This window comes from Ochotona curzoniae, unplaced genomic scaffold, assembly GCF_017591425.1.
Source record: "Ochotona curzoniae isolate NIBS_2020 unplaced genomic scaffold, NIBS_Ocur_1.0 contig_430, whole genome shotgun sequence".
NCBI classification, from domain to species: Eukaryota; Metazoa; Chordata; class Mammalia; order Lagomorpha; family Ochotonidae; genus Ochotona; species Ochotona curzoniae.
Window position 1 is genome coordinate 18,712,437 of NW_024466219.1, and position 25,222 is coordinate 18,737,658.

Sequence of the window (25,222 nt, forward strand, 5' to 3'; positions counted from 1 at the left end):
GTCTGTTCCAAAGGGAAATGCTCTCTCTCTCTCTCATAAATGGAGGCAATAAAATTAATTTCTAAATTTTAATGGCATAATGTACCGAGGCTAGCTTTGGAATCCATAAAGCCAATTTTTTCAATGAAATCCTCTTTCTTCTGCCACCTTGGGCTCCCCCTGCCCTGTCCTCTGCTCATTTCCATTTCCACACGTCCAGCTCTGCATGCAGCCTAGAGCTGTTGTTTCTCATCTTGGTCTTCAGTTCTAGTGCCTCTCCCAGCATCCCTTCCATACTGGGAAAACACAGCAGTAGCGGCTGGGACAGGCTCCCCCGTGTCAGTAAACTGCAGTCTCCTTGTAGCTCTTGGAGTCTTGTCGCCTACCTCACACGTGTCCAACCACAGCACTCACAGCCGCCACCCAGAGTGGCTCACCCCAGCCAAGTGAACCACGGAGGGTTCACCCCACTTATAACACTTTATCATGCAGAAGCTTGCTTCCCTTTAGCTTTTTTTTTTCTTTTCCCCAAATTTGCTAGACCAATTTGCTAGACTGAGGAAAAAAACTGTTTTTTAATAAGCCCGTGGCTGCTGTCCCTCCTTTGACCGCTCCCAGCCACACGTGTTTTCACCTCCTCCCTACTGCTTCAGAAACGACCGAATCCATGGCAGAGCACAGCCCAGAGCTCTGAAGCTGATCCCCGGCTCTCGTGGACATTAGAACTCTCCCAGCTCCAAACCTGGGCAGATAGATACCACTAAAGCAAAGAGGGAAGCCTTACACCAACAACTGCAAGGAACACAGCAAAGCCCACGCCGAGAGCATCTCTTTTAGGTTGTACTACCAAAAAGGAATTTTTTTCCCTATGATAAAAATGGCACAGTTTGAGTCTGATCAGAGGACCATCCTCGTTTAATCCTGGAAATGGATCTTGACTTGAAACTGTCACATTAGCGTCAGGCCCATGGGAGAGTGAGACAAAGAGTGTAGGGGGTACCCGCTGATGGGAGGAGCCACCAAGCTCAGCCCCAAGGGCCTCAGGGTTCAGGGGCCCACTCAGATGGTGCCAGAGAGCCAGAGGGAGGAACTGGGGTTTGTGAGCATTGTGGCTTTGTCTGTTTCCTGTTTCATCAAGGTTGCTGTACGCAAAGAAAGAGTACTAAGAAAGGAAATGCAAGTGGGGGTGCAGCAGAGCTGTGGACGCAGAGCCTGCACTTCACTCAGCTGCTGCCACACTCCGTCTGAGACCAGCGCCAAGACCCACCTCCCCAGGAGCTGGAATGCTTTCGTGAGCAGCCTGGGGTGGAGCCTGGGACACAAAGGTAACTAAGAGGAGGAGGAGGATGCTTGGGTGTCCAGGCTTGGGACCTCCAACGCTGGATGCTCTGTTACTGAGCTTCCCTGGGTGCAGAGGGAGACCCTGGAGTAAGTGATGTAGGTCAAGGGTGTTGGATGGGGGGCAGGTTGGGTAGCCAAGAATGTCCTGAACTGCTTTCCTTTCCTGAGGCACTGGCTACAGAACAGAGACACAGCCCCCAGCTCCCCTGTACTCCCTCCATTGAATTAGAACATGATTGAGCCAGGTGCCAGGGAGGCCACAGGCCTCTGAGCCTTGAGGGGCATGAATAAAAGGACCTCTCACAGTTCCCTTCATGGCAGGACTGAGGCAGGAGCCTTAGTGGCTCACACTGAGAACTCTGAAGCAGGAAGGCCAGGCCCCTGCCGGAAGCCATGTGGTGTCTCTGCATCCACAGCCAGGTTGTCTAGGCAGAGACAAGGCCACTGCTGAATGAGAGACAGTATATGTGAGTGAGGAAAGCTCCCCCAGCCAACACCACCTCTTCTGTGAAGCTCCAACTGAGCCCTATTGTGTTGCCAAGGGGGCACCCAGGGATGCCCCCTGACCAATCTATGAACCCTACAGAGAGGTAGTTCCCTTTTCTCCTGAAGCCCATTTCTGCCACTGGGCAATTCCACAGGCTTTTGTCTTTTTGAAACAACTGAGCACAGCCCAAACATCCCAGACAGCTTGGTATGGTTCCGTCTAGCTGTTACCACTCTGCACCCAAATGGGTGTGTGGACCCAGGGTCTAGGCATGCTCCCAATCACAAGGGGTCCCTCCATGCTGCCACTCTGCTGTTGGACTCCAAGTCCTAACGTTCACCCATGAGGACACAGAGAGTGGAGGGATGTCCTCTCCGTATTTCGGTGGGCAGCCCTTAGGGATCTCATCTCAGGCCTTTATTCCCACAGCAGCAGGGTTGGAGGGTTCCCCTGCATCGGAGGTTCTGTCCCCCTACCAGCCTGTGTGACTGGGGGCAGACAGGAAGGCGGCCCCATACCCCTCATTTGATGGCCAGATGCAGGCAGGCTGGGTGGCAGTTCTTCCCCTTCATCTCTTCTTGCCCTTCCTGTTTGGCCTAATTGAGATGGGAGTTGTTTCAGGGACCACAGAGAAGTCCTTTCTCCTCGCTGCCCAAACCCAGAGGTCAGACAGGCCAAAGCAGTGAAATGATTTCAGCCTGCAATGAGCACCCTCTCCCCCTGGCAAACAACGGACTCCTTCAAAGACAGAGAGGGGTGTGGAAGTAGAGGACATGCTTGGTCATTCCCCATCCCAGGGGTGCTCATTCAGCCTGGAGCTTTGGTCTTCCTGCACCAAGTCTTCAGCATCCAAAACAGCACAACAAGGATATTCCTAACAATATTGTGTGTGTATTTATAGAAAAAAAAGTGACATTTATTGTGTGCCACAAGCCAGGGGCCTAGAGTGTACTTTGCCATTTAACTCATAACCTGACGACCCCCATTCCATAAAGGAGAAAACTGGGGCTTAGAGTTAACAGTTTATCCAAAAACCATACACAGGTAACAGTGACAGACTTAGTAAGAATGAAGACAGAAGTCACAAAAATGAGGCCCTTTGGAAATAGGCCACAAAGGACTGACACAGGCATCCTCCTAAGCCTCACTGGGGTCAGTGCCACCTGAGGCCAGAAGGCCCTGCCCCCACCCTTAAGAGTAAGGCGTCTGTGAGTGTCCAGGCTTGCCCACATCAGGACCCCTCTCAGAAAGTGGGACCGCCCAGCCTGTGACCCTGGGAAACGGGTGGTATATTAGCCAGAGAGCAGGAACCCTGCAGAGAATTCAAGGCTGAGCTAGAATGAACAGCAAAATCTACCCCCAAAAAAGGCTGGGGGCAGGGAGGCCACTACCTGTGGAGTCAGTTTGGCCCATAAACAAACTCACAGAGCCAGGGCTAGCTAAAGGTTGCTGGTTGGTGGAGCAAACACTGCCTCTCCCCTACCTAGGAGCCCAGGCTCCCAGGGTGGTGGTAATGAGATCCTGGGATAGAGAAAGGAGGCAGCAGCTGTGAGGGGGTGTCCCTCTTCCCTCATCAGTGCCAGGTCTGACCCCAGTGGCCAGAGCATACACAGCACAGGATTTCCAAAGCTCAGGATCCAGCTCCACACACATTCATCCCCGCTCGGCAAAGCTACCTGAGCGTGCTAGGAGAATAAACAAATTTACAGAAGGTAGGTGGGAGAGCGTAGGAAAGAACAAGAGTGATTGAGAGGGAAGAAGGGACTGGATCTGGATGCCTTGGGAATAGCAGGGAGACAACATGCAAGGTGTCAGGGGCAGCCTCCACATCAAGCCTGCTTCCCTGGGCACATGTGGTTCCAGTCTTTGTTCACAAGGACAGACTTTTTTTAGACTCTTTTGGGTGTGATTTGTGTGTGTTGTTTTGGAGGGCACAATTTTGGCAGCAGACTTCAGCCTAAGCAGATGATCCTAAAGATATGTAACCCTCCCTCATCTCTGTGAGCTAGGGAGATGCTCTGAAATGGTGAAATGGGTCTTTTTTTGGAACTGGGCAGGTGATAGGTATCTGATCGATACTGATGTGATTTGATTTGCGCCCAAGAAGCAGAAGCCGTCCCTGGGAGTGGAATGGGTATCCACAGACCAATGTCAGGGTGATGGGTGGCAGACCTCCAGGAGCACAGGGTGGTTACCAAAGCTTGAGAAGACAGCAGCAGGCACCGGTGCCAGGACTTGTCACTTCCCAGGGAGGATCGGGTTAGCCCTCTGGGTCACTCAACTATTTCAGTGCCAGAGTAGGCCAAGACAGCAGTAAAGATGCCAACTCTCCTCATAGGCTGGAGGATTAAGGGGCACAGGAGTGATTTCACTGTTTCTCTACAAGTCTGGAAAATGAACACACAGTGTGGAAAATGAAATTACTCTGACTACCAATTATTGCCCACGACTTAGAGGAAGCCACAGCAGCTAGAGAGACTCACATTTTACAGTGACGCAGGTTAGGAGGATAGATCAGGAATCTGCTTTTGTTAGCTTTTACTAGTTCACCAGAGCTTGACTCAGGGGCCCAGACTCTGAGCTGGACATCCTCACATCCTCAGGTTCCATACCCATGGAGGGAGCACTGTGCTAGAACTGCCGCCTGGCCCCCCTCCCCAGGCCAGGGAGATGGTCATTTTTCTTCTTGTCCTCTGACACCTCCCTCTTGGCATTTGGCAGGGTCCAGGCGGCTATTCAAGGAGCTGGAAGCCAAGTGCAACAGGTGCTCCGGAGGTCACCATGATCAGGCCAGACCCCAGGCCCTCCCCCGGCTTGGCCCGGTGGGCTGAGAGCTATGAGGCCAAGTGTGAGCGCCGACAGGAGACCCGTCAGAGCCGCTGCTGTCGCCCCAACGTTACCACTTGCCGCCAAGTGGGGAAGACGATGAGGACCCAGCAGAGAGAGCAGCTCCAGAGAGCTCGGCACCAGCAGTTTTTCCAGAGGAGGAGGCTGGAGGTGGAGGAGAAAGGCCAAGCATGGCATCCAGGGACCAGGGGGCAAGCCCTCTCTAGGAGAACACACCAGGCAGCCGCCACAAAGGGGCCCTTGGCTTGTACCAGCAGGATCTCCTCCCCCGGACAGCAGATGGGCCATGTCCAGGCAAGTACTGCTGCCAAGGTGAGGGGGAGTGCTGGCTCAAGGTCATGAGAAAGTGATTCTGTTAAGTCTCTTATTCTTTGGTCACATAGGCAGGTCTCCATTCACCAGCCACTTACTCACACAGGGGACTTTTGCTGCAATGCTTTTATTTGTTTAGCTCATTTTTTAGTTTTGTTTTCACTTGCCTTCTGGGAGAAACAAATACATAAACAAACCCATTGCCAATACCCAGTGTTAGTTCAAATTTGGGCCATCTATCTTATCTGCTAAGCTATCCTGTAACCTTCATCCACCCATGATTCATGCATTATTTATTAAATCCCTAAATGCCAGGCATGGCCACTCTTCTTGATATTTCCTGCTTCCTACACACACACACACAATCTGTTCTCTTCTGCAAGATTGTGGTACCTGCTCTTCCTCTCTTTCCCTTGGCCATTCCAGTTCTACCAAATTCACCTGGTTAAGGACTCATTCTGGTCCAGGGAGCCTTCCCTGGCCTCATTCTGGTCAATCTTGCTCTCTCTGAGCTTGTGAGGTTATAAATCTTAGGTTTTAACTCTTAGAAGGCCCGTTAGTCTGGCATGGGAAACAGCAGCAGCGGTGGCAAACACCAGGGTATGTGGAGATGAGCCAACCTCGGCCCGCAAACCATCTGTCTTCCCACTGGTGCCGTGAGCACACAGGCAGAGGGGATGGGTCTGCTGTCTTCCCTGGAAACACGTGGCACTATGCCAGCCTCCAAGCAGGGACTCCATGTGGGCTTCTTAACTGGTGGCCCCACTGCATGCAATGGGAGAGACTGTTCAGAGAAAAGATTCTGGGGCTCAACTGCAAAAGAAAACAAACTCTGTGCTTCCTAAGGTAAGGACTTCTCAATGTATTTTGCTGCAAGAGGAAAAAAAAAAAATCCAGAAGGAAAAAACAAGAAACAGAAATTCATTAAGAATTCCAGAATTCCACGTCCACCTACCAGACATGTAAGGTTTTACCGAGATTGAATCAGTCCAACTGATGGCATGCCACAGTGATGTCACCAACACAGACCTCCCGAGTTTGTAAGAAGACAACACAGAGCAAACTGAGTTGTTACCCTTACCGCTGCCACTCTCTGCAGCTTCCTACCTTGCCTTTTCTTCACATAAAATCTCAACGATCCCCCAGCCATTACTAAAAGCAAGGCACTGATCCCTTAGAACACAGGAAGGAACCTGTGGCTCGTCTGTTATGCAGTCTCTTCCACATAGCAGGCTGAGTTCCAGAAAGCCAGATCCCCTCACCCCACACGCATTCAGTTCTTTCTCTACATTGCCACAATGGGTTTGGAAGTGGCTGGGATCAAACAGTATAGATCAGGGATTCTTTTTTTTTTTTTTAAGATTTATTTACTTTTATTGGAAAGGCAGATGTATATAGAGAAGTGAAGAGAAGAGACAGAGAGGAAGATCTTCCATCTGCTGATTCACTCCCCAAGTGGCTGCAATAACTAGAGATGAGCCAATCCAAAGCCAGGAGCCAGGTCTTCCAGGTCTCCCATGTGGGTGCAGAGTCCCAAAGCTTTGGGCCATCGACTGCTTTCCCAGGCCACAAGCAGGGAGCTAGATGGGAAGGGGGGCCGCTGGATTAGAACCAGTGCCTATACTGGATCCTGGTGCATGCAAGGATATGTGTTAAAGGTGCACCTTAGCCTCTAGGCTATAGTGCTGGGCCCTAGATCGGGAGTTCTAGAGTGGAACTATTAAAGACAGATCTGGCTCCCACATTTGCCTGGCCTGACCACTCCAGCCAGCCAGGACAAGGTAGGCAGGTGCAGCTGAAGCCTGTGGCCTTGAGGACTGTGTGGGTCACTGGACCTGCATTGCAGTCCTGGCACATTTACACTGTCACCAGTAACCATGTCCTGGGAGGATTTAACAAGACGCTTATTTCTTACAATTCCAGAGCCCCACGAGCATGTGTGGAAGGCATTTTTCCTGGGATACCAACGGCCTTCTCCTTGCATCCTCACGGGACAGAGAGCAGATAACAAGGCCAGCTTTCGTGCCTCTCTGCTCCTGAGGGTGTGGGTTCTAACGTGAGGGCTCTTCACTCTGACCTGAATATTCCAAAGTTCCACAGGATCACTCAGGCCACAGCAGACACCATCATTGTTCATCTCTCAGAACCATCTTGAAAATCTTCTTGTTTGAGGCTCTGGGCAGTGGCTTTTAGTATCCCCTCTTTGCATTCCAGGTGACAGAGACCAGCTTCAGGATCATGCCAGGCCAGCGCCTCCCTCCCTCAGTCATCCAGAGGGACCAGGCTGACCAGTCCTCCCCAATGGCAAGGGAACTCCCGCCACAGGATCCTTCCCTTAGGAAACCGCCCAAACATCACCGTGGTAAGGGCGGTGCTCCCTGGCTCAATGGGGTTGGCAAAGAATCCTACACAGCTGTTCCAGCTCGTTGGAGAGTCTCTGTTTCTCCTCATTTCCCTCCCGTATTTTCAACAAGCTGTAAGTTGCTGTACCCTCCTTCTCCTCTCAGGCACTCAGACCAAGGTGGAAGAATCACTCCCAACCCTGAAGAATGATGCCAGTCAGCAAACCAAGTGAGTTCCTCTCACAGTCCTGCCCCGACCCCTTCACATCCCACCCATTTCTGTCTCCTAAGCTCTGACTTGAACACCTTCACCCAGCATGTCAGGGGAGCACAATGATTTCCATGCCCACTTCAGTCAGGAAAGAGGAAGCCCTTCCCCCTGACCCACCCACCACAGGCTATTCAGCAAAGATCCCAGAGAAACCCCACCTGCGGCCTCCCGACTAGCCTGATGTCCACTGTCGTTTCTTCTTCTCTTCCCAGTTACGGAGTGGCAGTTCTAGATAAGGTAAGAAAATCCATCCCTGGGAAGGAGTCTAAGATCCAACACTATGGAATTCCATGATCAACTCGAGGCCCCTTCTTCTGGGGTAGCACTGGGGGTGGTGAGTCCAGGGCCTACAGCCCCAAGCCAGAAAGTCTGCTATGGTTCCACGTCCCAGAATTGCAGGGACTCAAAAGTCCCCTTAAATACCCTTTTCTTTCTTTCTAGGAAATCATCCAGCTTTCCGAATACCTCAAAGTAAGTGTCCTCTCCCACCGCTGATGCATTCACCTGCCTCTTCTCCACCAGGGAGTCCTCTTAAATGCGGCTTTCTACTCTCTCCCCTACACAGGAAGCCCTCCAAAGGGAGCTGATCCTAAAACAGAAAATGGTGATTCTCCAAGACCTGTTGTCCACGCTGATTCAGGCCTCTGACAGCTCGTGGAAGGTAAGAGAATCAAGGTCATTGTTTCAGTAAAGCTCATGGGCATCCAGGTGTGCCCATCTCACCTTTCTACCCACACCCACCAGGAAGACCAAAACCAAAAGTGGGAACAATGGCCATTTTTCAATTTGTTGGAAAGCAAGAAGGAAAATTCCAGTATAGTTTATATTAGTGAAGATGGTAAATGTCCATTGTTTTTCTTTGGGATTCATACCAACACTCATTGCTGCCAGCCACACCCATTACTCAGAAGCCAGGGTGATGCGGGAATTTAGAAATGATCTAATTGAATCTTCTCATTTTGCTCGTGAAGAATTGTGTCTCTGACAGCTTAAGTGTCTTGCTCCATGTCATATAGTCAGTGGCAGAACTGGAACTAAAATTCAGGCCTCTGATTTTAGTCCTTTCATCCTATAGATACTCAGGGAGCATGTTCCCTGTACTGACTGAGCCATGGCTAAGACAGGCAGATGCCTAATGATCAAAGGTATGAGAGATCAGAGATGGCCTCAAGATATGGGAGACGATAAGAAGCTGTGCATGACACATTAGCCAGCCAAATGTGAAAGTAGAAACAGCATTCTAGGCAGAACATATGATTCAAGCAAGATCTAGGGGCGGGATAGAGTCTCACGCATTGGTTGGTCTGCCAGCTTCTTAAAAGAAAACATTTTTTTGTTTGCTATTGGCTAGGAAGAGTAACAGAGAGAGGGTGAACTGAGATCTTTCATTCACTAGAACACTACCCAAATGGCCAGGGCTGGGCCAGGCAAAAGGCAGGAGCCAGGAATTCCATCCTGGACTCCCACATGGCTGGGAAGAGCCCAAGCACCAGACCATCATCTGCTGTCTTCCCAGTGAATTTAGTAGGAAGCTATCAGATAGAAAGCTGAGCAGTTGGGGTTCTAACGGATACTCTTAATATACAATGGTGACATTACAAGTAGAAGCCTAACCCACTGCACCACAATGCCAGCCCTTCTCCAACATTTTTATTTTACCCTCAGAACTGCTTTGTGGTACTTTTTTTTAAAAAGTATTTAACGTCCTGAAAAAAAAAATTTGGATTTTTTCATATCAAAATTTACCAAGTTAGAGTGCAGATGTTGTATGTCAGCAGGTTAAGCCACTGTTTGCAATGCTGGTATTACATATGGGTGTTGGTTTGAGTCCCAGTTACTCCACCTATAATCCAACTCCCTGTTCCGTGCCTGGGAAAGCAACAGAAAATGGACCAAATGCTTGCACACCTGCCAGCCACATGGGAGAGCCAGATGAAGCTCCCGGTTCCCAGCTTTGGCCTTAGCCAGGCCTTGCCAGAGCAGCCATTTGGAAATAAACCACTAGATAAAAGATGTCTCTCTGTCTCCATTCTCTGCAAGACTACCAGATAAATTTTAAAAAGGGGTAAATTTTTTTTAAAAAAAAGAATTTACCATGTTAGAAAATAAAACAGAAACCTAGAAATATTTACTCCTTTAAAAAATAACCATCATAAAACCATTTCATGCTAACCTAAGTTATATATTTTTATTAAAAATACCCACTTTTATAAATGATTTATTTATTTTCATTGGAAAGACAGATTTGTGGAGAGAGGGAAAGACAAGGATTTTCCATCTGCCAGTTTCCTTCCCAAATAACTGTACTGGGCAGAGCTGAGTAAATTTGACGCCAGGAACTAGGAGCCAGGTTCTTTCAGGTCTCTCACAGGAGTGTTGGTCCCAAAAACTTGGGCCATCCTCCACTGCCTTCCCAGGACATAAGCAGGGAGCTGGATCAGAAATGGTGCAGCTGGGACATGAACCAGTGTCCATATGGGATGCTGTGTTAGGGAGGTAGAGGATTCGCCACCTAAGCCATTGTGCTGGCCCCAAATACTCACATTTTAAAAATAAAATAGTGAGAGGAGTGGGACTGCTTTGGACTTCTGTAAACCTCCTTACTGTCTGGCTGAGTGAAAGCCAGATTCTCTCATGTGTGCTTCTAAACTCAGCCTGTGGCAATCCCTTCTTTTGGATAAAGTTTGTGCAGGAAATTCAGTCACACAGAGGTGGATCATACAGATTCCTTGGGAAGGGCTGAGGGATTTCCAGGGGCTCTTTGGCCTCATGAAATACCCCTACATTTAAGAAGTTAGGAGTTGTTTGAAACCCCTGGAGGCATGAGTTAGTGGGGTAGGGTAAGCCACAGAGCTGCCTCTCCTCACTCTACTGTGAAGATGGCTTGGGCTTAGGAGGGAGAAACACAGCAGGCAGAGGGGGCAAAACAAAGCCAAATCTGCAGTGACTTAAAGGAGCCATCTGAAGTGCAGCCCTGCCTCCCCAGGACAGTCCCTGAACCTGAATTCCGGGAGCCTATGCTCAGGACTCTTGGTTGGAAGTCTTTTTCATTGGCAGAGTAGGAGGGTGGGGGTGACAGCTGTATATGCCAGGTGCTTTCCAATGCCAAAACTAAAATTGAGATCATCTCTTTTATTCAGTTGACATCTGATAAATTCCCATTCTGGGCTGAGCCCTGTAGTTCAGCAACAAGGAGCTCTTAACAGACTCACAGCCCAGCTGGGAAGACGCACATTCTCACACACACATACACTTGCTCACACACAATGAAAAGATACTACACATTTAATAAATAATAATAAAATTTAAAACTAAAAAGAGAGAGAGATACACAACATAGCCTTCAGGCAGTGTGGTAAGGCTATAGTGGTGGTATACGCAAAAACAGACCGTGAAAAAAGAACTGTGCTGTCCAAGGTGAACTGAGGAAGGATCCACAGGCAGGGTCATTTTAGCTGGGTCTTGGAGAATGAAAATGAACCACCAGCATGGGCATCCAAGTTCACCAACATGCAAGCAGGAATGACAATGGGGGTGGGCAAGGAGCAGAAAGGCACAGGAACCAGGATGGTTGCAGGCCTAGGATTGGCAAAGCACTAGGTTTCACAGAGCATGACTGAAATGACCAGAACAGATGCTCTCTGGGATTATGGGATTTGGACTCTTTTCATGTTGTGCGGACTGTTATCCAATTTGAGTAACATAGGGGCCCTTTGTAAAGAAAATGCAATGAGGATGCATGCTATCCCAGCCCCATGTAAGCAAAAGAGTAGCCATGAAACTCTGTCTTTCCCAAGGTTCCAGTCCTACCCATGGCTGTGTCGGGCCCATGCTTAGGTCTGGAATCAGATCTTCGTTTTGAAAAGAATCCTGGCTTTGGCCGAGGGTAACAGAGCCTCTTGTCTATCCCAATGACACCTAAGCAAGAGTGACAGCAAGCTTAGTAGCCATGGTTGGGGTAGGGGAAGATATTAAGACATTTCCGGTGTACACTCAGAGGGGTAGTTGGACTCCATACTAAGCCCCAGAGAAGTTTCTCTGCCTGTGGTTTTCTCCCTCCCTTCTTCTGCCCCTCCCAATCCTCACCCATCTCTTCTTCCTCCTCTCCATCAAACTCCCTCCCTCCCCCCAGCTTCCTGTTTTTATGAAAAATATTCAGACATTTCAGTTGAGAGCTCTGGTTTCTCCGAAAGAGGACAATTCCACTCTATCCCTCCCATGTAAGCCTCAACTTCAAAGAAAGGACAGCCCTGTCTGTGGAATGTGGGGAAAGCAACTGGAGGAATGTAGCCAGAACAGGGACTCACGTTGAGCCCAGTTCAAACTTGACTTTTTCCACTTGGCCTGTTTGATTTGAATGTCCAACTACACATGCAGAAAAACTCACAGCAAGATCTCAGTGAGACCCCTGAGGCTTGGCACCCTCAGTGGCCTCCGCCACTGGGCTGTTGGGACACACTGGGACCTAAGGCATTCTGCTTGACTCCTAAGCAGGGTCCAATCCTCAGAGCAGAAACAGCCCAGGCAGCAGAGAATGCAAGCCCTCACCATGGAAGCAGTACGAAAGCAGGAGCAGAGCACCCTTGGGTGTGAAGATCTGCAAAGTAGAAGTTGAGATCTTAAGATGACAACACAGCAGGGGATTGGCTAGGGTCGGAACAACCCCAGAGGAGCTGGGGGCTGGTGCTTCTGTGGTGAGGAGGTGGTGTGTTTTTGCAGAACAGGTCAGAGGCAGGGGAAAACCAAGCAGAACAGAAGCCGAAGCCGTCAGACCGGCACCAGGTGTGTACAGCTTCTGCCTGGGCCCCCTTTTCCCACCAGGGTTACTGTGTCCTCCAAGCCCTGGGTGTGCAGGGTATAACAGGGGCTGGACTATGATGAGCACTTGTTCCCAGAGTGTAACCCTGGGCGTTTCAGTGTGGGGAGAACCAGGGCCAAGACCAGGAAAACACATGGCCCATTTGCAACCACTTGGCTGTGACCTTCCTGCCGGCCTTGGGGAGTCTGGAGCACATGAGATTTTGTCCAAGCCTCAGACTTGGGTGGCCCTGCATCCCCACTCCTGGGGCTAAATTGTGAATTGTCTTGTATTACAACATGGGTGGAAAAAGTAATCTGAGTTTAGGGCTAAAATGCAAAAACAGAAGAGGCAAGATCCTGGATTGAAGCCATACTATGAGACAGGCACAGAGGAGCTGCCCAGAAAGTGCAGGAGACTGGGAGGAGGGTTTAAGAATACTGCTTTGGGCCGGTATCTTTCCCAAAGTGTAACAAGATAAGCCTTAAATTTGTGCATTTGACTATGTTCTATGTAGTAAGAGTCTGGGCAATGGAAAACGCATGAAATGAGAAGACTTGAACCTGAAGGGGCAGGGGGGTATGGAGCTGGTGGATTTCTGAGCCTGTGCACTGGCTATGACCAGGCCAGTGGGGGGAATGCAGCCGTTTTACCAGTTCCCCCAGGATGCAAACAGTGGAAATCTTTGTCCATCTCTTTTATCTGTCCTAAAGTCCTGTGGTTATTGTTGATTTCAAATCCCTGACTCTCAGTTCACTCTTACATGAGACATCAGGAAAAACATTAATAGTAGGAGGCACTTTAAAAAATTATTTTTGGCAGAGCTTTTTGCTTTTGCAAGGCCCAGCTGAGTAACACAGGAAGCAGAAAGGGTGGGGGCGCCCCCTGGCTCCCATGGTTAGAAGATTCAGCTAAACAAGATCAAAACAGGAGCTGTGAGATACCACTTCCTGCCTCCCCCAGGCGCTCTGAAACCAGGAGAGGAAGACAGAGGCCCCTCCTCTAGCCCCAGAGGAAACCGTTACAGACCGGAAATGTCAGGGGGGTTGGAAACCCACAGGCCATCTGCCAAGAGGGACCTCAGCGTGTCTGGATTGAAAAGTAGAATGTGCAGACCCCACAAGCGTCCCACAGGGCCTGGCTGGGAAGAAAACAAAGGAGGAACATGAAATAAAGGCTTGCTGCTGAGCAACCATGACCCCTTCTCTGGGAGCTTTGCTCTCATCACTAGCACTTTCCAGAATAACCTTCCCAAATACACACCTTGAATCAAACAGGGCTCGTAGAACTGGAGTCCTCCCTGGGACACAGGGACAAGTCCACAGGAAGAAAGAGGAGTTGCTAGGTGGCAATCTGAAGTAGGGAAAGCCAAGAAACGGAGAAGGGCCCTTCCAGCCAGCCTCTCTGCCACTCGCATCCTGCCCAAGAGCATGACTCCAGCAAGGCCCCACATTTCTTCACACTGGACTAGGAGGCCCCCTGTACCTGCTTTCAATCTTTATCCCTTCATTTCTTGCTTCCTTCAATAATTTCACATTTGAGAGGTGGATGTGTTATGTGTGTGCACAGAGAAGGGAGAGTGTTATGTGTGTTTGTGGAGAGGTAGTGTGTGGATGTGTGTAGAGGGAAAATGTGTGGGTGGAAGTGTGTCTAGAGAGGGAAATGTGTTACATGTGCAAAGAGGAGTGTGTGTATAAGTAAAGTTGTGTGTGTGGAAAGGGCAGTGTGTGTATATATATGTGAAGTGTGCTGTTTGTGTGGAGAGGGGAGTGTGCTGTCTGCACGTATGGAGTCAGTGTATAAGAACAGAAGGAGTGTATGTGCATGGGTAGAGGGGAGTGTGTGTGTGTGTGTGTGTGTGTGTGTGTGTGTGTGTGAAGTGAGGGTATTGGTGTACTTGCCATTCGTATCTGAGATTTCCATATCCCCAGATTCAACTAACCTTGAAACAGATACTTGGGAAAAAAATTCCAGAAAGCTTTTCTTGCCATTACTAAATAATATATTAATAAAGTAAAACTATATATATATATATATATATATACACACACATATATATATAAAGCATTTACATTGTGCTAGGTAACACAAGTAACCCAGTGATGACCTCAAGCACGAGAGACATGTACAGGTTATTATATAAAGATACTGTCTTTATCATGCCTAGCTTTGGGATGGGGTTGAAAGTGGTCCTGGCATCAATACCCCATGGACACTAACAGGCAACTGGGTCCTAAGGCTGTCGTCACACAGGCAAGGTGGCTTCAACAAAAGACTGATGATCTTGTAGCTCTGAAGACTGCCCATCGGGGATCAAGGTGTTGAGGGGGTCCTGCCCTCTGTGGTCTCTCCTTGGCTTGCCGCTGGCCATCTTCTTTCTGTGTCTTCACAGGCCCCTCCCTCAGCAATCCTGGTGTCTGGGTATCCTCTCTTTATAAATAACTTCTTCAAAGGCACTATCTCTGATAAGGCTGCATTCTGAGATTCTGTGGATGGTTAGAACTTCTATATGAACCTAGAGCGGGAGAGGGATGGGTACAGTTCAGCCCATTTCCAAAGGTAATGACAGAACACACACTTGTTCCCTGAGAGACAAGGCCCCCTTAACCTGTTCTCCACCAAGTACTACCTGGATATTTATAACATCATCTGTGGGCCACACAAATGTATCAGCTTAAAAGTCATCCCATATCAGATTTGCTGGATTTCATTTTCTGCCTTGGGTTGCCATGGCAGGACTAGACCAGATGTTTTCCAGGACCTTGTAGTGGCCCACATGCTAGGCATTCCTCACCTTTTCCCTAGAGATAAGGGTCCACACATAGGATGAAGAGGAGGCAAGCTACAGACTTGCCTACATGGCTGGAGGATAATGACAGAGAAAAAAGAACAACTTAGGAGCTTCCCTCCCAGGACACCCCTGCTATGATGCCCTGAGCCAAATGACAGAAAACACCAAGGAAAAAAAGCAAGAGCAGGGGCTAGTCTGGCTCTTCCTGGGTCTAGACTAGAGAAAGATAAGACAGTCTCCTACCTAAACATGCTGGTTTATCTTTGCTCCTCCATTCTGCAGACAGAGTTTGGTTTCACACTGTTTGAGCACCAACTACAGGCTGGGCAGCTGGCTGGGAATACAGGAATCATCTCCCTAAAAACTATTTTAGTCTGACCTCAGTAACTCATTCCATTTGCTGCAGGGACAGCTTAATGAAGACAAATTGAAGGGCAAATTGAGATCCTTAGAAAACCAGCTCTACACCTGTACCCAGGTAAGCAATCTGGAGGAATCTAAAACTAAATGAGGAGGCTGGCTCAATCCTACTGCCCAGAAATGCTGTCAGATTTCCATTAACACACCCACTCCTCCTCACCCAGATCTGGCTTGACCATGTCACTTTGGTCTCAAATTTGTTTTATTTCTATCACCATTCTCCTCTGCCAGCACCACACACTTGTCATTTCCAAGGCAACTTGAAAATACCTGAAGCCATAGGGAGAGACCTTCTGGTAAAGATTCATAGTACCCAGCTAGATCCTCATACGTCTCAATCTTTGAATACATGAGTTGAACGTTGTACAAGAAGTTTTGAAAATTATTTTCATTACATGGGCAACATTCTTTTCCAGAAAGAAGTGGAAGGCTGTGATTCTTGGGTTTTTTGTTGTTGCTGTTTTTGTTTTATGTGACATTGTTATTCAATGTCAGTAACCTCTTGACTGAACTAATCTTGGATTACAAAAGTCTGCTTTCACACTTGAGAAGTGATGGCATCCTGACAGGTGGGAAGATGTCAAATGAGAGAACAAAGTGGACCAGGCTGACTTCTCCCATTGAGGGGTTGCAGAGACACAGCAGCCTTGGCTGCATCTTTGGAATCTTACAGGGGAATAGTTCATCTGGCCTACATTTTTCCTGGCCCACAAGGTTTTCTCCCAATATGCTCTGCTTTATCAGGCTCTTGTGAACTAAACAATGCCAAACAAACTAATGTGATACACACATTCAACCCCAAAAGCCCATCTATCTGTCTTCCACAGAGGATAGTCAAAATGTTGCCCAGTGACCATCCTTAGGTAAGTCCAATAATTGGGACATTCCCCATGTATGACCTCAAATAGCAACTCATGAATCCGTTTTTTCATGAAAATGCCGCAAATGTCAGATGCACTCACATTTAGCAAACATTTTTAGCCAATTCCGAAGCTATATAGAGATGATTTCACACTGATTCCCAAACTGTCATTACCCAGTTGACAATTTACCCAGCAGGTGATCCAGAATTGACAGTCACAGCTGCCTGCCTTGCCCCAAATCGCATGGCATGAGAATGAAAGCCACAAGGAGGGCACAGCACCATGTGAAATTGCAAAGCAGTCTGTGTATCTCCTTCTAGATCTCAGCTCAACGTTCGGCAAGCAGAAGCTCAATGTATTTTGTTGAACTTCTTCAAATCTGCAGAAATATTCCCCTTGGGGAATGAAAAAGGTGCTACTGGAGATGGAAGATCAAAAGAACAGCTATGAGCAGAAGGCCAAGGAGTCACTGCAGAAAATGCTGGAGGAGAAGATGAGTGCCGAGCAGCAGCTACAGAGCACGCAGGTACAGATGTGGCAGCGGCCCTGGATTGGGGGAGCAGCGGGCAAGGGGGCCAGCTGCAAACCTCCCTGGGATTCTTTCTGATTTCCCTCAGAGGTCCTTGGCCCTGGCCGAGCAGAAGTGTGAGGAGTGGAGGAGCCAGTACGAGGCCCTGAAGGAGGACTGGAGGACCCTAGGGGTCCAGCATAGAGAGCTGGAGAGCCAATTCCACGTGCTTCAGTCCAAACTTCAGGTGCTGGGCAGGGGAGCCGGAAAGAGGGTTGGTGGTGACAGAAACTGGGGGCCTTCAAGGCAACTGGGGCCATTTGGTTTTCAGTTCCTCACACACTGCCTACTTTGACCCTGACTCACTGTTTAAGAGTCTGAGATCCAATTCGGAGTTTTGGCAAGAAGGCCTGCATTGTTTATGCAAATGAATTAAGTGTTCACAGAAAAGACACCAGCCATATGCAAAGAGCTGGGCTGGAACATTCACCAGCCAACTAATGTCATACCCAGCCTACTCTCCAAGCACCATCCCAAAGAACATTCAGTTCACAATCTCCTGCTATTGACCTAGACCAACTGGCACTAATTCAATAACTTGTACAGCAGGCCCTCACATTCTCAAGAGCTCCATCATTTCTAATCTGTTAACTTGGAAAAATTAACTATTCTCCTAGCCCTGAGTTTCTTCACCGCTAACATGAGTTTAGTGTAACATTCATGTGCCAGAATAGTGGTAAGGATTAAATGAGGTAATACATGCAGAACAGCTGGTATAATGCCTGGCAAAACAAACATCCAAATAAATATTAGCTATGATTCTGCATAGAATTTACTTGAATGATTTTTAAATTTTTTTAAGATTTTACTTTTATTATGTTTTATTGGAAAGTCAGATATACAGAGAGGAGGAGAAAAAGAAAGTTCTTCCATCCGTTGATTCACTCCCCAAGTGGCTGCAATGACCAGAGCTGAGCCGATTTAAAACCAGGAGTCAGGAGCCTCTTCCAGGTCTCCCACACAGGTGCAGGGTCCCAAGTCTTGGGCTGTCCTCCACTGCCTTTCCAGGCCACAAGCAGGGAGCTGGATGGGAAGTGGGGCTGCCGGGATTAGAACCAGTTCCCAAATGGGATCCCAGCAAGGCTAATACTTTAGCCGCTATGCTACCACGCCAGGCTTGTAGTTTTTAATTTGAAGATTCATCCCCAAAGCTGATCTTTCTAATTTTCCTGCAGCAGGGATCCAAAAAGTCCACGTGGTAAGAGCTGAGCTGTGTGAGTCCCAGCAAAGGAGAGGATCTAGCTGGACACTCCTATCACGTCTGTATCTCAAACTCTGTTGTTTTCCTTTTCCCATCATTGCTTAGCTTAAAAGGGATACCTTTTTTTTTTAAAGAATGATTTTATTTTATTAGAAAGGCAGATCAGATTTACAGAGAAGAGAGACAGAGAAAGGTCTTTCATCTGCTGGTCCATTCTTTAAATGGCTGCAATGGCTGAAGCTGAGCCAATCCAAAACCAGGAGCTTCTTCAGGGTTTCCCGCTCAGGGTCTCAAGGCTTTGGGTCATCCACTAGAGTTTTCCCATACCATAAGCAGGGAATTGGATGGGAAGTGGAGCAGCTAGGACATGAACCAGCGCCCATATGGGATCCTGGCGCTGCAAAGTGGGAATTTAGCCACTGAACCATCATGCAGAGTCCCTGAAGGGCAATTCTTATGAAAGAGTCTTTGTTTTAGTCGTTTGTGAAAAATAGCCAGATCAAAACAGAAAAATATAGAGCTAGAATAAGAAGTGAAAACACTTAGAAAAGGGATAATTTACTATTCTTTAAGAATTAAGTAAGGTGTCAGGTGACTTGATACGACTTTTGTGCATATCAAAAGTCTAATACATTGTTACAAAAGTCAGGAGAGCAAAGGGAAGAATACAAAAAACAAAACACAAAAACAAACCTTCCCTATTTTTCCATTTCCCCAACAGTCCTTCTGTTCTACAGTTTTCCAAAATCTTCCCCAGCCTCCACCCAGCACTGACCTGCTTCCTCCTTGCAGGGAGCAGACAGCCGGGACTCCCAGATGAACCAGGCCCTGCGACTTCTGGAGAATGAACACCAGGAGCTGCAGGTCAAGATTGAATGCCTGCAAAGGGACAGAGAGCTGTGCAGTGTGGACACCCAGGACCTGCAGGGTACCCTTGTCCTGGGAGATGCGGGGAGCGCGGGCAGCGCGGTTGAGCGAGTGCGGAGGAACCAAGCTGGGCGGAGAGAGGCCTAGAGCCTTCATCCGTGCTCTCTTAGCTTCAGCATTTCATTTCACCTTCAGGGCAGGGTAGGGCTGTTTCAACCATCCAACATGGAAAATTAATTTTGTCTCACTGGCAGGTCTTGTTGTGTGAGCTTTCTTTTCCAGCCCATCCCTCTGGGTCAGGCCACAACTATTCCCACATTAGTCACTACTAATGCCTAATTCGAAAGAGAAAGGTCAGTTACGACACAATACACAGCAGTTGGGGTTTCCTACTCACAGCCCTTATTGTCAGCTCAGAGGAAAGATCAAAACTCAGACTCACTTGGGAGCTGGTCTACCTCTTCAGGACTGGTGAAGACAGGAGATGCAGCAACTGCCATGTGACATGTATCAGAAGCTACAGACAAGACAGTACCATGACTTCCTGTCATCCTCATGTGTTGAGTTCATTAAGTCACATCCCTCAGTTCTGGTTTGCATTATTTCATTTTCAGATCAGCTAAAGAAGTCAGAGGAGGAGAAACTTGCCCTGGAGACCAGAGTCCAGCAGCTACAGAGTAAGTGTCCCTCCCATGTTCTGTAAGGAGCCTGGGGGGACCTTTGGGCATCCAGAGGAGTGTGGGGAGGAGGTACGGTCTTTGGCATCAACTTTGCTTCTGTGCCATGGCAGCTCTCTTCTGGGCCAGAGAGGTCACTGCTGTAGCTCTGCTCAAGTTACACAGTAGCCCCTGTTCCCTTGATTTCCTCCTTTTCTCCTTCTATGCCAAGGAAAACCACTTGCATTTCTACCAGAAGAGCAGATTTTAAGACATACTAGGCTTTCTAGGGTGGCTTTAGTCTTGTCATTATCTAACTCATTATGTACATGAGGGTTGCATAGACTTTTGCCATGAGGAATAGCTTCAGAAAATAAAAGACTCACAAACAGGACTCATTCCACTTCACCCTGCCTATCAGGCCCAGGGAGGGAAAAGGACTACTTTTCTGAATGGTCAGAAGAACAGAGAAGTTTCATGAACACACACCCACACACGCCCTTACTGAGCGTCTTCTAAGTGTCAATCATCACAGACACCCTGAGGAGACAGTCATGAAGAAAGCTGTCACGTTCTAAGTAAGCTCTAAAGGCCAGGCCAGTGAGGAGAGCTCATAAGGATGGGGTATCTGTAACGATGTGCCCCATATTGAGTGACCTGAAGAGAAATAGTCTCACAGGGCTAGAGGCCAGAAGTCCAACTGAAGGTGCCTGCTGAGGGCTTGCTGGTTCCTGCTGAGGGCTTAGACAGAAGGCACTGGTTCAGGCCCCTTTCCTCGGCTCGGCCGGTGGCTGTTCTCTTCCTGTGTCTCTTTACACCGTCTTCCCCATAAGCATCCCTGGGCATGTCATCAGGACCCCGGTCCTCCTGCAGAAGGGCCTACCTGCCACCTCTTTTTAACCTGATTCGCCTTATAAAGTCCTCCAACTAAGTCCACATCATGAAAGACGAGGAGGTTGACATACAGATTCCAGGGAACGAGGTTCAATCCACACCAGATGGGCGCAGCTTTATACTGAAGCCAAGCAACACTGTGGTAACCATGCCAGCACAGCCGCATTCCTTATGTTTTCTAACAGGTCTGCTGCAGAATCAGTCCACACAGATTCAACAACAAGAGAAACTCTTAACAAAAAAAGGTCAGCAAACTCACCGCCACACTTCCTAAGATACTGCTCTTCCCCCACCTGTCTAGAGGCGAGGCCATGGACTCACATGACCTCCTGGAGCCTTCATCCAGTTCCGGGAGTTTATTAAGCCAGGCATGTAGGAGGCTTTTAAGCACTGATCACTGGTACTAGAAACACTTAGTGAAAGTGGCTCTACACAACCACTGAGAAGTACACAGACCATGAAAAAGCACTTCTCTTCTCTCTCTAAAAGCATGTCTGTTGAATGTTTCAATAAATCCATTGTGAACTCAGGATTTCATGTAATTTTTACACACCTGACTCTCCAACTTTCCAATCTCAAAGCATGTAGCGAGCAAGAGCCACTTTACTGTAGCCCTAAAAAGTCTGCTGTCAAAGCTGGTTGAGAATGCACCGTGCACACAGAGAGTGCAGCAGATCCCAACTTGTCCACTACTTATGGCCTCTTGCTGACTCCTCACACACTGGCACAACATGCTAGATAAGACAGAAAACAGTGGTGCAGATAAGAAATACAAAAATAAGAAAAGGTACAGATAAGAAAATAAAGGCTGACGGTCAAAGTACAGAGCCAATGCTAAATGCATATCTTCTGACTAGTCTGGTGTTCTTCCACCAAGACCGACTGCAAAACCATCTTTCACCACATTAATATAAACTCTAGGATGTGACTGCCATTTTCCCAACTTTGGGAGGAGGAAAAAGTTATACTGAGGCATCCAGCAAACCTACATCAGGAACTAGAGAGGCTGTGGTGTGCATCCAAAGACTGGAGACACAAAGAAAAGGAAGACGCCAACCACAAGGAGCTGACTCCAGCTCTCGGGCTGAGCAGGAGCCCAGTGGGAGTTCCTTATGTCAAAAAACGCCACCACACTCAGGCTAGCCCAGGGTAAGGCCTAAAGGGTTCACTCGCACTCCAACACTAGGGTTTCTCATGACAGGACCCTCCCTCACAAGGGTCACCCTATCTCTCAGAATCTGGCCACTTTTTTAGATCAGGCTTTGTCTGTGTGGAGTCCAAAGCCTGCCCATCAAGAAGTGGAGCCCGAGGGTACAGGGAAGGAGAAAGACTGGGATCTCAGAGACCAGCTGCAAAAGAAGACTTTGCAGCTCCAGGCCAAGGAGAAGGAGGTAAGATATGATTCCAGGTAGGGACTCCCCAGCCAGCAGAGGCAGCCAGGAAGCAGGAATTCCAGAGTTTACCTTGCAATTGGATGTCTGCAGGCATCTTTGCTTTTCCTTCCTTATTTATATCCACTCCTACTCACGATTCTGTTAAATTGTTACTTTAACAAAATCAACCTAAATCCAAACACATTTAATAAACATACTAATTTTTCTACCTCTGCCCCACATGGAGTATCTTAAGACTTTATGTAGCAACTTCTAAGTAGCTAAAAAAACAACTGTTCTTTGGTATATACTCATAAACACATGCACACTTCACTCTTTGATGTTCCAATTTGCACAGCACTTGCCAGTAAAAGCACTTACATGGATAAAATTTACTATTACAACATGCATTATAATCAGCCATTTCTATGAACACACTCCAAACTAGATCAGACAGTTGAATGACAACCTGAAATCCCCAGGGGAGGCTGGGATAAAAGGATCCCTGACGAACGAAGGGCTAACTCACCCAGAGACGTCTCCCCTGGCTGGGCCTGGTCCTAGGTGGACTCAGTGGTGATGACCTTGGTGCTATTGTCTCCAGTGCAGAGAACTGCATTCAGAGTTAGACAACCTCAGCGACGAGTACCTCGCCTGCCTGTACAAGCTGCAACACTGCCGAGAAGAGCTGAAACTGAGTCAGCAGCCACCTCCAAGAGTAAGAGGTTCTCCTGTTCTGTACAGGCCTGGATGGTGGTGGGACAAGTCCTGCTTCAGCCACATGTTGCTGATAACACCTACCAGTCCATGCCAGTATCTGGTCAGCCTGTCCCAATCCATTTGGTTCATGCGAACACAGAAAGGAAACAGACTCGTGCATCTAAGCCGTTTCCATGGAATACTTGAAGCCAGAGGTGGGCGGCTGGGGACACTCTGTCCACCTCTGAAATATGAAAGGTTCTTTCAGTCTCTCGAGAGCATGGTGGCAAGGATAGGAGCATAGTGCTGAAGGCGTATGAACAGAAACCACACCGGTTGGCTGAAGAATCTCCATCCTTGATTATTTCTATCAGCATTTGTGAGTCTGACGAGTGTCAGCTATGGTTTCCTGAACCAGGCACCACTGGGAAAGTGGTCTGAACCCAAGCGAGGTGACAGAAACTGGGAGAAACACTGAAGTCCAAAATTATTCTCTGCTGCCACCCCAAGGTTTTTTTTTTTTTTAAGATTTATTTATTTATTGGAAAGGCAGATATACACAGTGAAGGAGAGATAGAGAGGAAGATCTTCCCCCAAGTGAGTGCAACAGCCGATGCTATGCCGATCCGAAGCCAGGGTCCAGGAACTTCTTCCGGGTATCCCACACGGGTGCAGGGTCCCAAAGCTTTGGGCCATCCTTGACTGCTTTCCCAGGCCACAAGCAGGGAGCTGGATGGGAAGTGGAGCTGCTGGGATTAGAACCGGCACCCATATGGGATCCTGGTGCATTCTAGGTGAGGACTTTAGCCGCTAGGCCATGCCGCCGGGCCCACAGGGCTAGAATGGGAAGATTAGTTTTGCTGCTACCCTCTCCAGTCAACTCATGGTTGCTTTCTCCTGTCTCCCCTCCCCTCCGCAGAGGCAATGTGGTCCCTGGCTCCCAGTGCTGATGGTGGTGACTGCTGTAGCACTGGCAGTGTTCCTGGCCAACAAAGATAACCTGATTATCTGAGTAACTTGTGGCAGCTGCCTCTGGTGAATATCACAAGTAAGAAACTCAGTGAGACTCAAGTTTGGATATTTGACAGCTTGGATTGTTTTGTTTTTCCTCCAACTGAATTGCAATTTCTGACTTATTTTTTAAAAAAAACTAATGTAAATAAAATTCAAGCTGACCTGACCCTAGGAACTTTGGGTTTATTCCTGAATAGCACAGCACATCACAAGTGTGACACTTTAACACCCTGTCTATTCTTGGCGTAAGTCCATTGAAACTTTAAAAACAGGCAGAAAAGTTCAGTGATTCTGCCTTTCTGGGAGACACTATCACAGAGAACAGGTAGGTTTACAGTGCCAACATACAAGGGTGCACCCCTTGCTGTCCATCACCCTTCTTTCTAGCATCTCCTTCCTACCAGCTCTTACAGAGTGAAAAATGAAATATCTACTACACAGACTTGCTAATATGCAACTGGCAATCAGGTAGCCAATTCATCACAGCATTTTTCTCTAGCGTTCTCGAGGCACCTGGAATTAGTACCTAAGTTGATTTTTATTTGCCTTCTCCAACTCAGAGATGATCATTCAGAGTAACTTGGCCAAGCGAGGATAAAGTCACAGCGCCACAGCTGGCAAGGTAACCATTTCAGTGGAGATGCTGAGGTCAGCAAAGTCATGCTGAGTTCTGAATCGGGTTCTGAGGTCCTTTTCCCAGGTGCTGAGATTGTCCCTCAGGGATTGAAACAAGCTCTCCGGGACACTAAATGAGAACAGGACCGGAGCTTGATCTAAGAGCCATGACATACGAACAGTGAACACCCGTAGTGGAATCATGGCTAAACAGTTGTCTTCCACCTGGTTCAGGCAAAAGGTGTAGGGAACTGGATAGCCTAGAAGGACGCCAAACACAGTACAGAGATTCCAGTGTGAGGCAGCCAGCCTGCTGTGGGAGATGTCCAGGGATGGCTCCAGCCCCCGCAAGTGGGTGATGACCTCAGCCACGATGGCTTTCAAGTCCGGAAGCTGTTCCAGGGAACAGACAGAAGGCTGAGGCTGGGAGCCAGACACATCCACAAAGGTGGAGGCCCCAAGCAACACCTGCTCCAAGTGCTGACACACACACTCCGGGTTGACGATCAAGCCGTGTTCTCCAATCTCAAGAATGTGGAGCCCTGGGGTCGGGAGGCCTAGCCCCCGAAGCTCCCCCAGGTAGGTCCGGAGCGCTGATGCGCCTACACAACTGTAATCATACAGCATAGCTGGCTTCAGCCCCCGGGCCACAGCCAGCACCTCTGCGGCCAGCTGAAGGCAGATGGGTCGCGGCAGCCGCTTTCTCTTTCCCATGCCCAGCGTCTGCTGAGCTGCTGCCACCAGCAGCTGGGGGCTTGGTGATGACATGCAATCTGCAGCAACACCAGAGGCAGCCTCCAGACACTTGAGGAAGGAAAGGCCTGGAAACAAAGCAGAATTGTCAATCTGTTAAAACCAGCCAGAGACACACCAGGAAACCTACA

The 25,222-nt window shown here is 48.4% G+C and overlaps 2 protein-coding genes across 5 annotated transcripts; one reads left to right on the forward strand and one right to left on the reverse strand.

Annotated features, from left to right (window-relative positions):
• The first annotated feature begins 1,111 nt into the window (after window positions 1–1,111).
• Window positions 1,112–23,895, forward strand: TRAF3IP3 (TRAF3 interacting protein 3). Of its 4 annotated transcripts, XM_040985608.1 has the most exons (17): window positions 1,119–1,304; window positions 4,529–4,966; window positions 7,181–7,328; window positions 7,474–7,537; window positions 7,792–7,816; window positions 8,021–8,050; window positions 8,145–8,240; window positions 12,299–12,361; window positions 15,575–15,646; window positions 16,837–16,977; window positions 17,069–17,206; window positions 19,013–19,148; window positions 19,702–19,764; window positions 20,823–20,882; window positions 21,892–22,028; window positions 22,615–22,728; window positions 23,629–23,895. In XM_040985608.1, exons 2-17 carry the CDS (start codon window positions 4,589–4,591, stop codon window positions 23,719–23,721), a joined length of 1,758 nt encoding a protein of 585 aa, XP_040841542.1. In that variant the 5' UTR covers window positions 1,119–1,304; window positions 4,529–4,588; the 3' UTR covers window positions 23,722–23,895. The 4 variants fall into 4 exon arrangements, with proteins under 4 accessions (XP_040841545.1, XP_040841543.1, XP_040841542.1 ...); XM_040985609.1 differs by lacking the exon at window positions 20,823–20,882 and having other exon boundaries at window positions 1,117–1,304; XM_040985610.1 differs by lacking the exon at window positions 12,299–12,361 and having other exon boundaries at window positions 1,121–1,304.
• On the reverse strand, window positions 23,857–25,222 carry CUNH1orf74 (chromosome unknown C1orf74 homolog). Its single transcript, XM_040985612.1, has one exon. It carries the CDS (start codon window positions 25,104–25,106, stop codon window positions 24,324–24,326), a length of 783 nt encoding a protein of 260 aa, XP_040841546.1. The 5' UTR covers window positions 25,107–25,222; the 3' UTR covers window positions 23,857–24,323.

What these genes read in the sequence shown, in the direction of transcription:
- TRAF3IP3 (XM_040985608.1), top strand. Translation starts at nt 4,589, where the DNA reads ATGATCAGGCCAGACCCCAGGCCCTCCCCCGGCTTGGCCCGGTGGGCT. An exon ending in TGCTTCAGTCCAAACTTCAG is followed by an intron (nt 17,207 to 19,012) that starts GTGCTGGGCAGG and finishes TCCTCCTTGCAG; the next exon opens with GGAGCAGACAGCCGGGACTC. An exon ending in GGACACCCAGGACCTGCAGG is followed by an intron (nt 19,149 to 19,701) that starts GTACCCTTGTCC and finishes TTTCATTTTCAG; the next exon opens with ATCAGCTAAAGAAGTCAGAG.
- CUNH1orf74 (XM_040985612.1), bottom strand. Translation starts at nt 25,106, where the DNA reads ATGTCATCACCAAGCCCCCAGCTGCTGGTGGCAGCAGCTCAGCAGACG.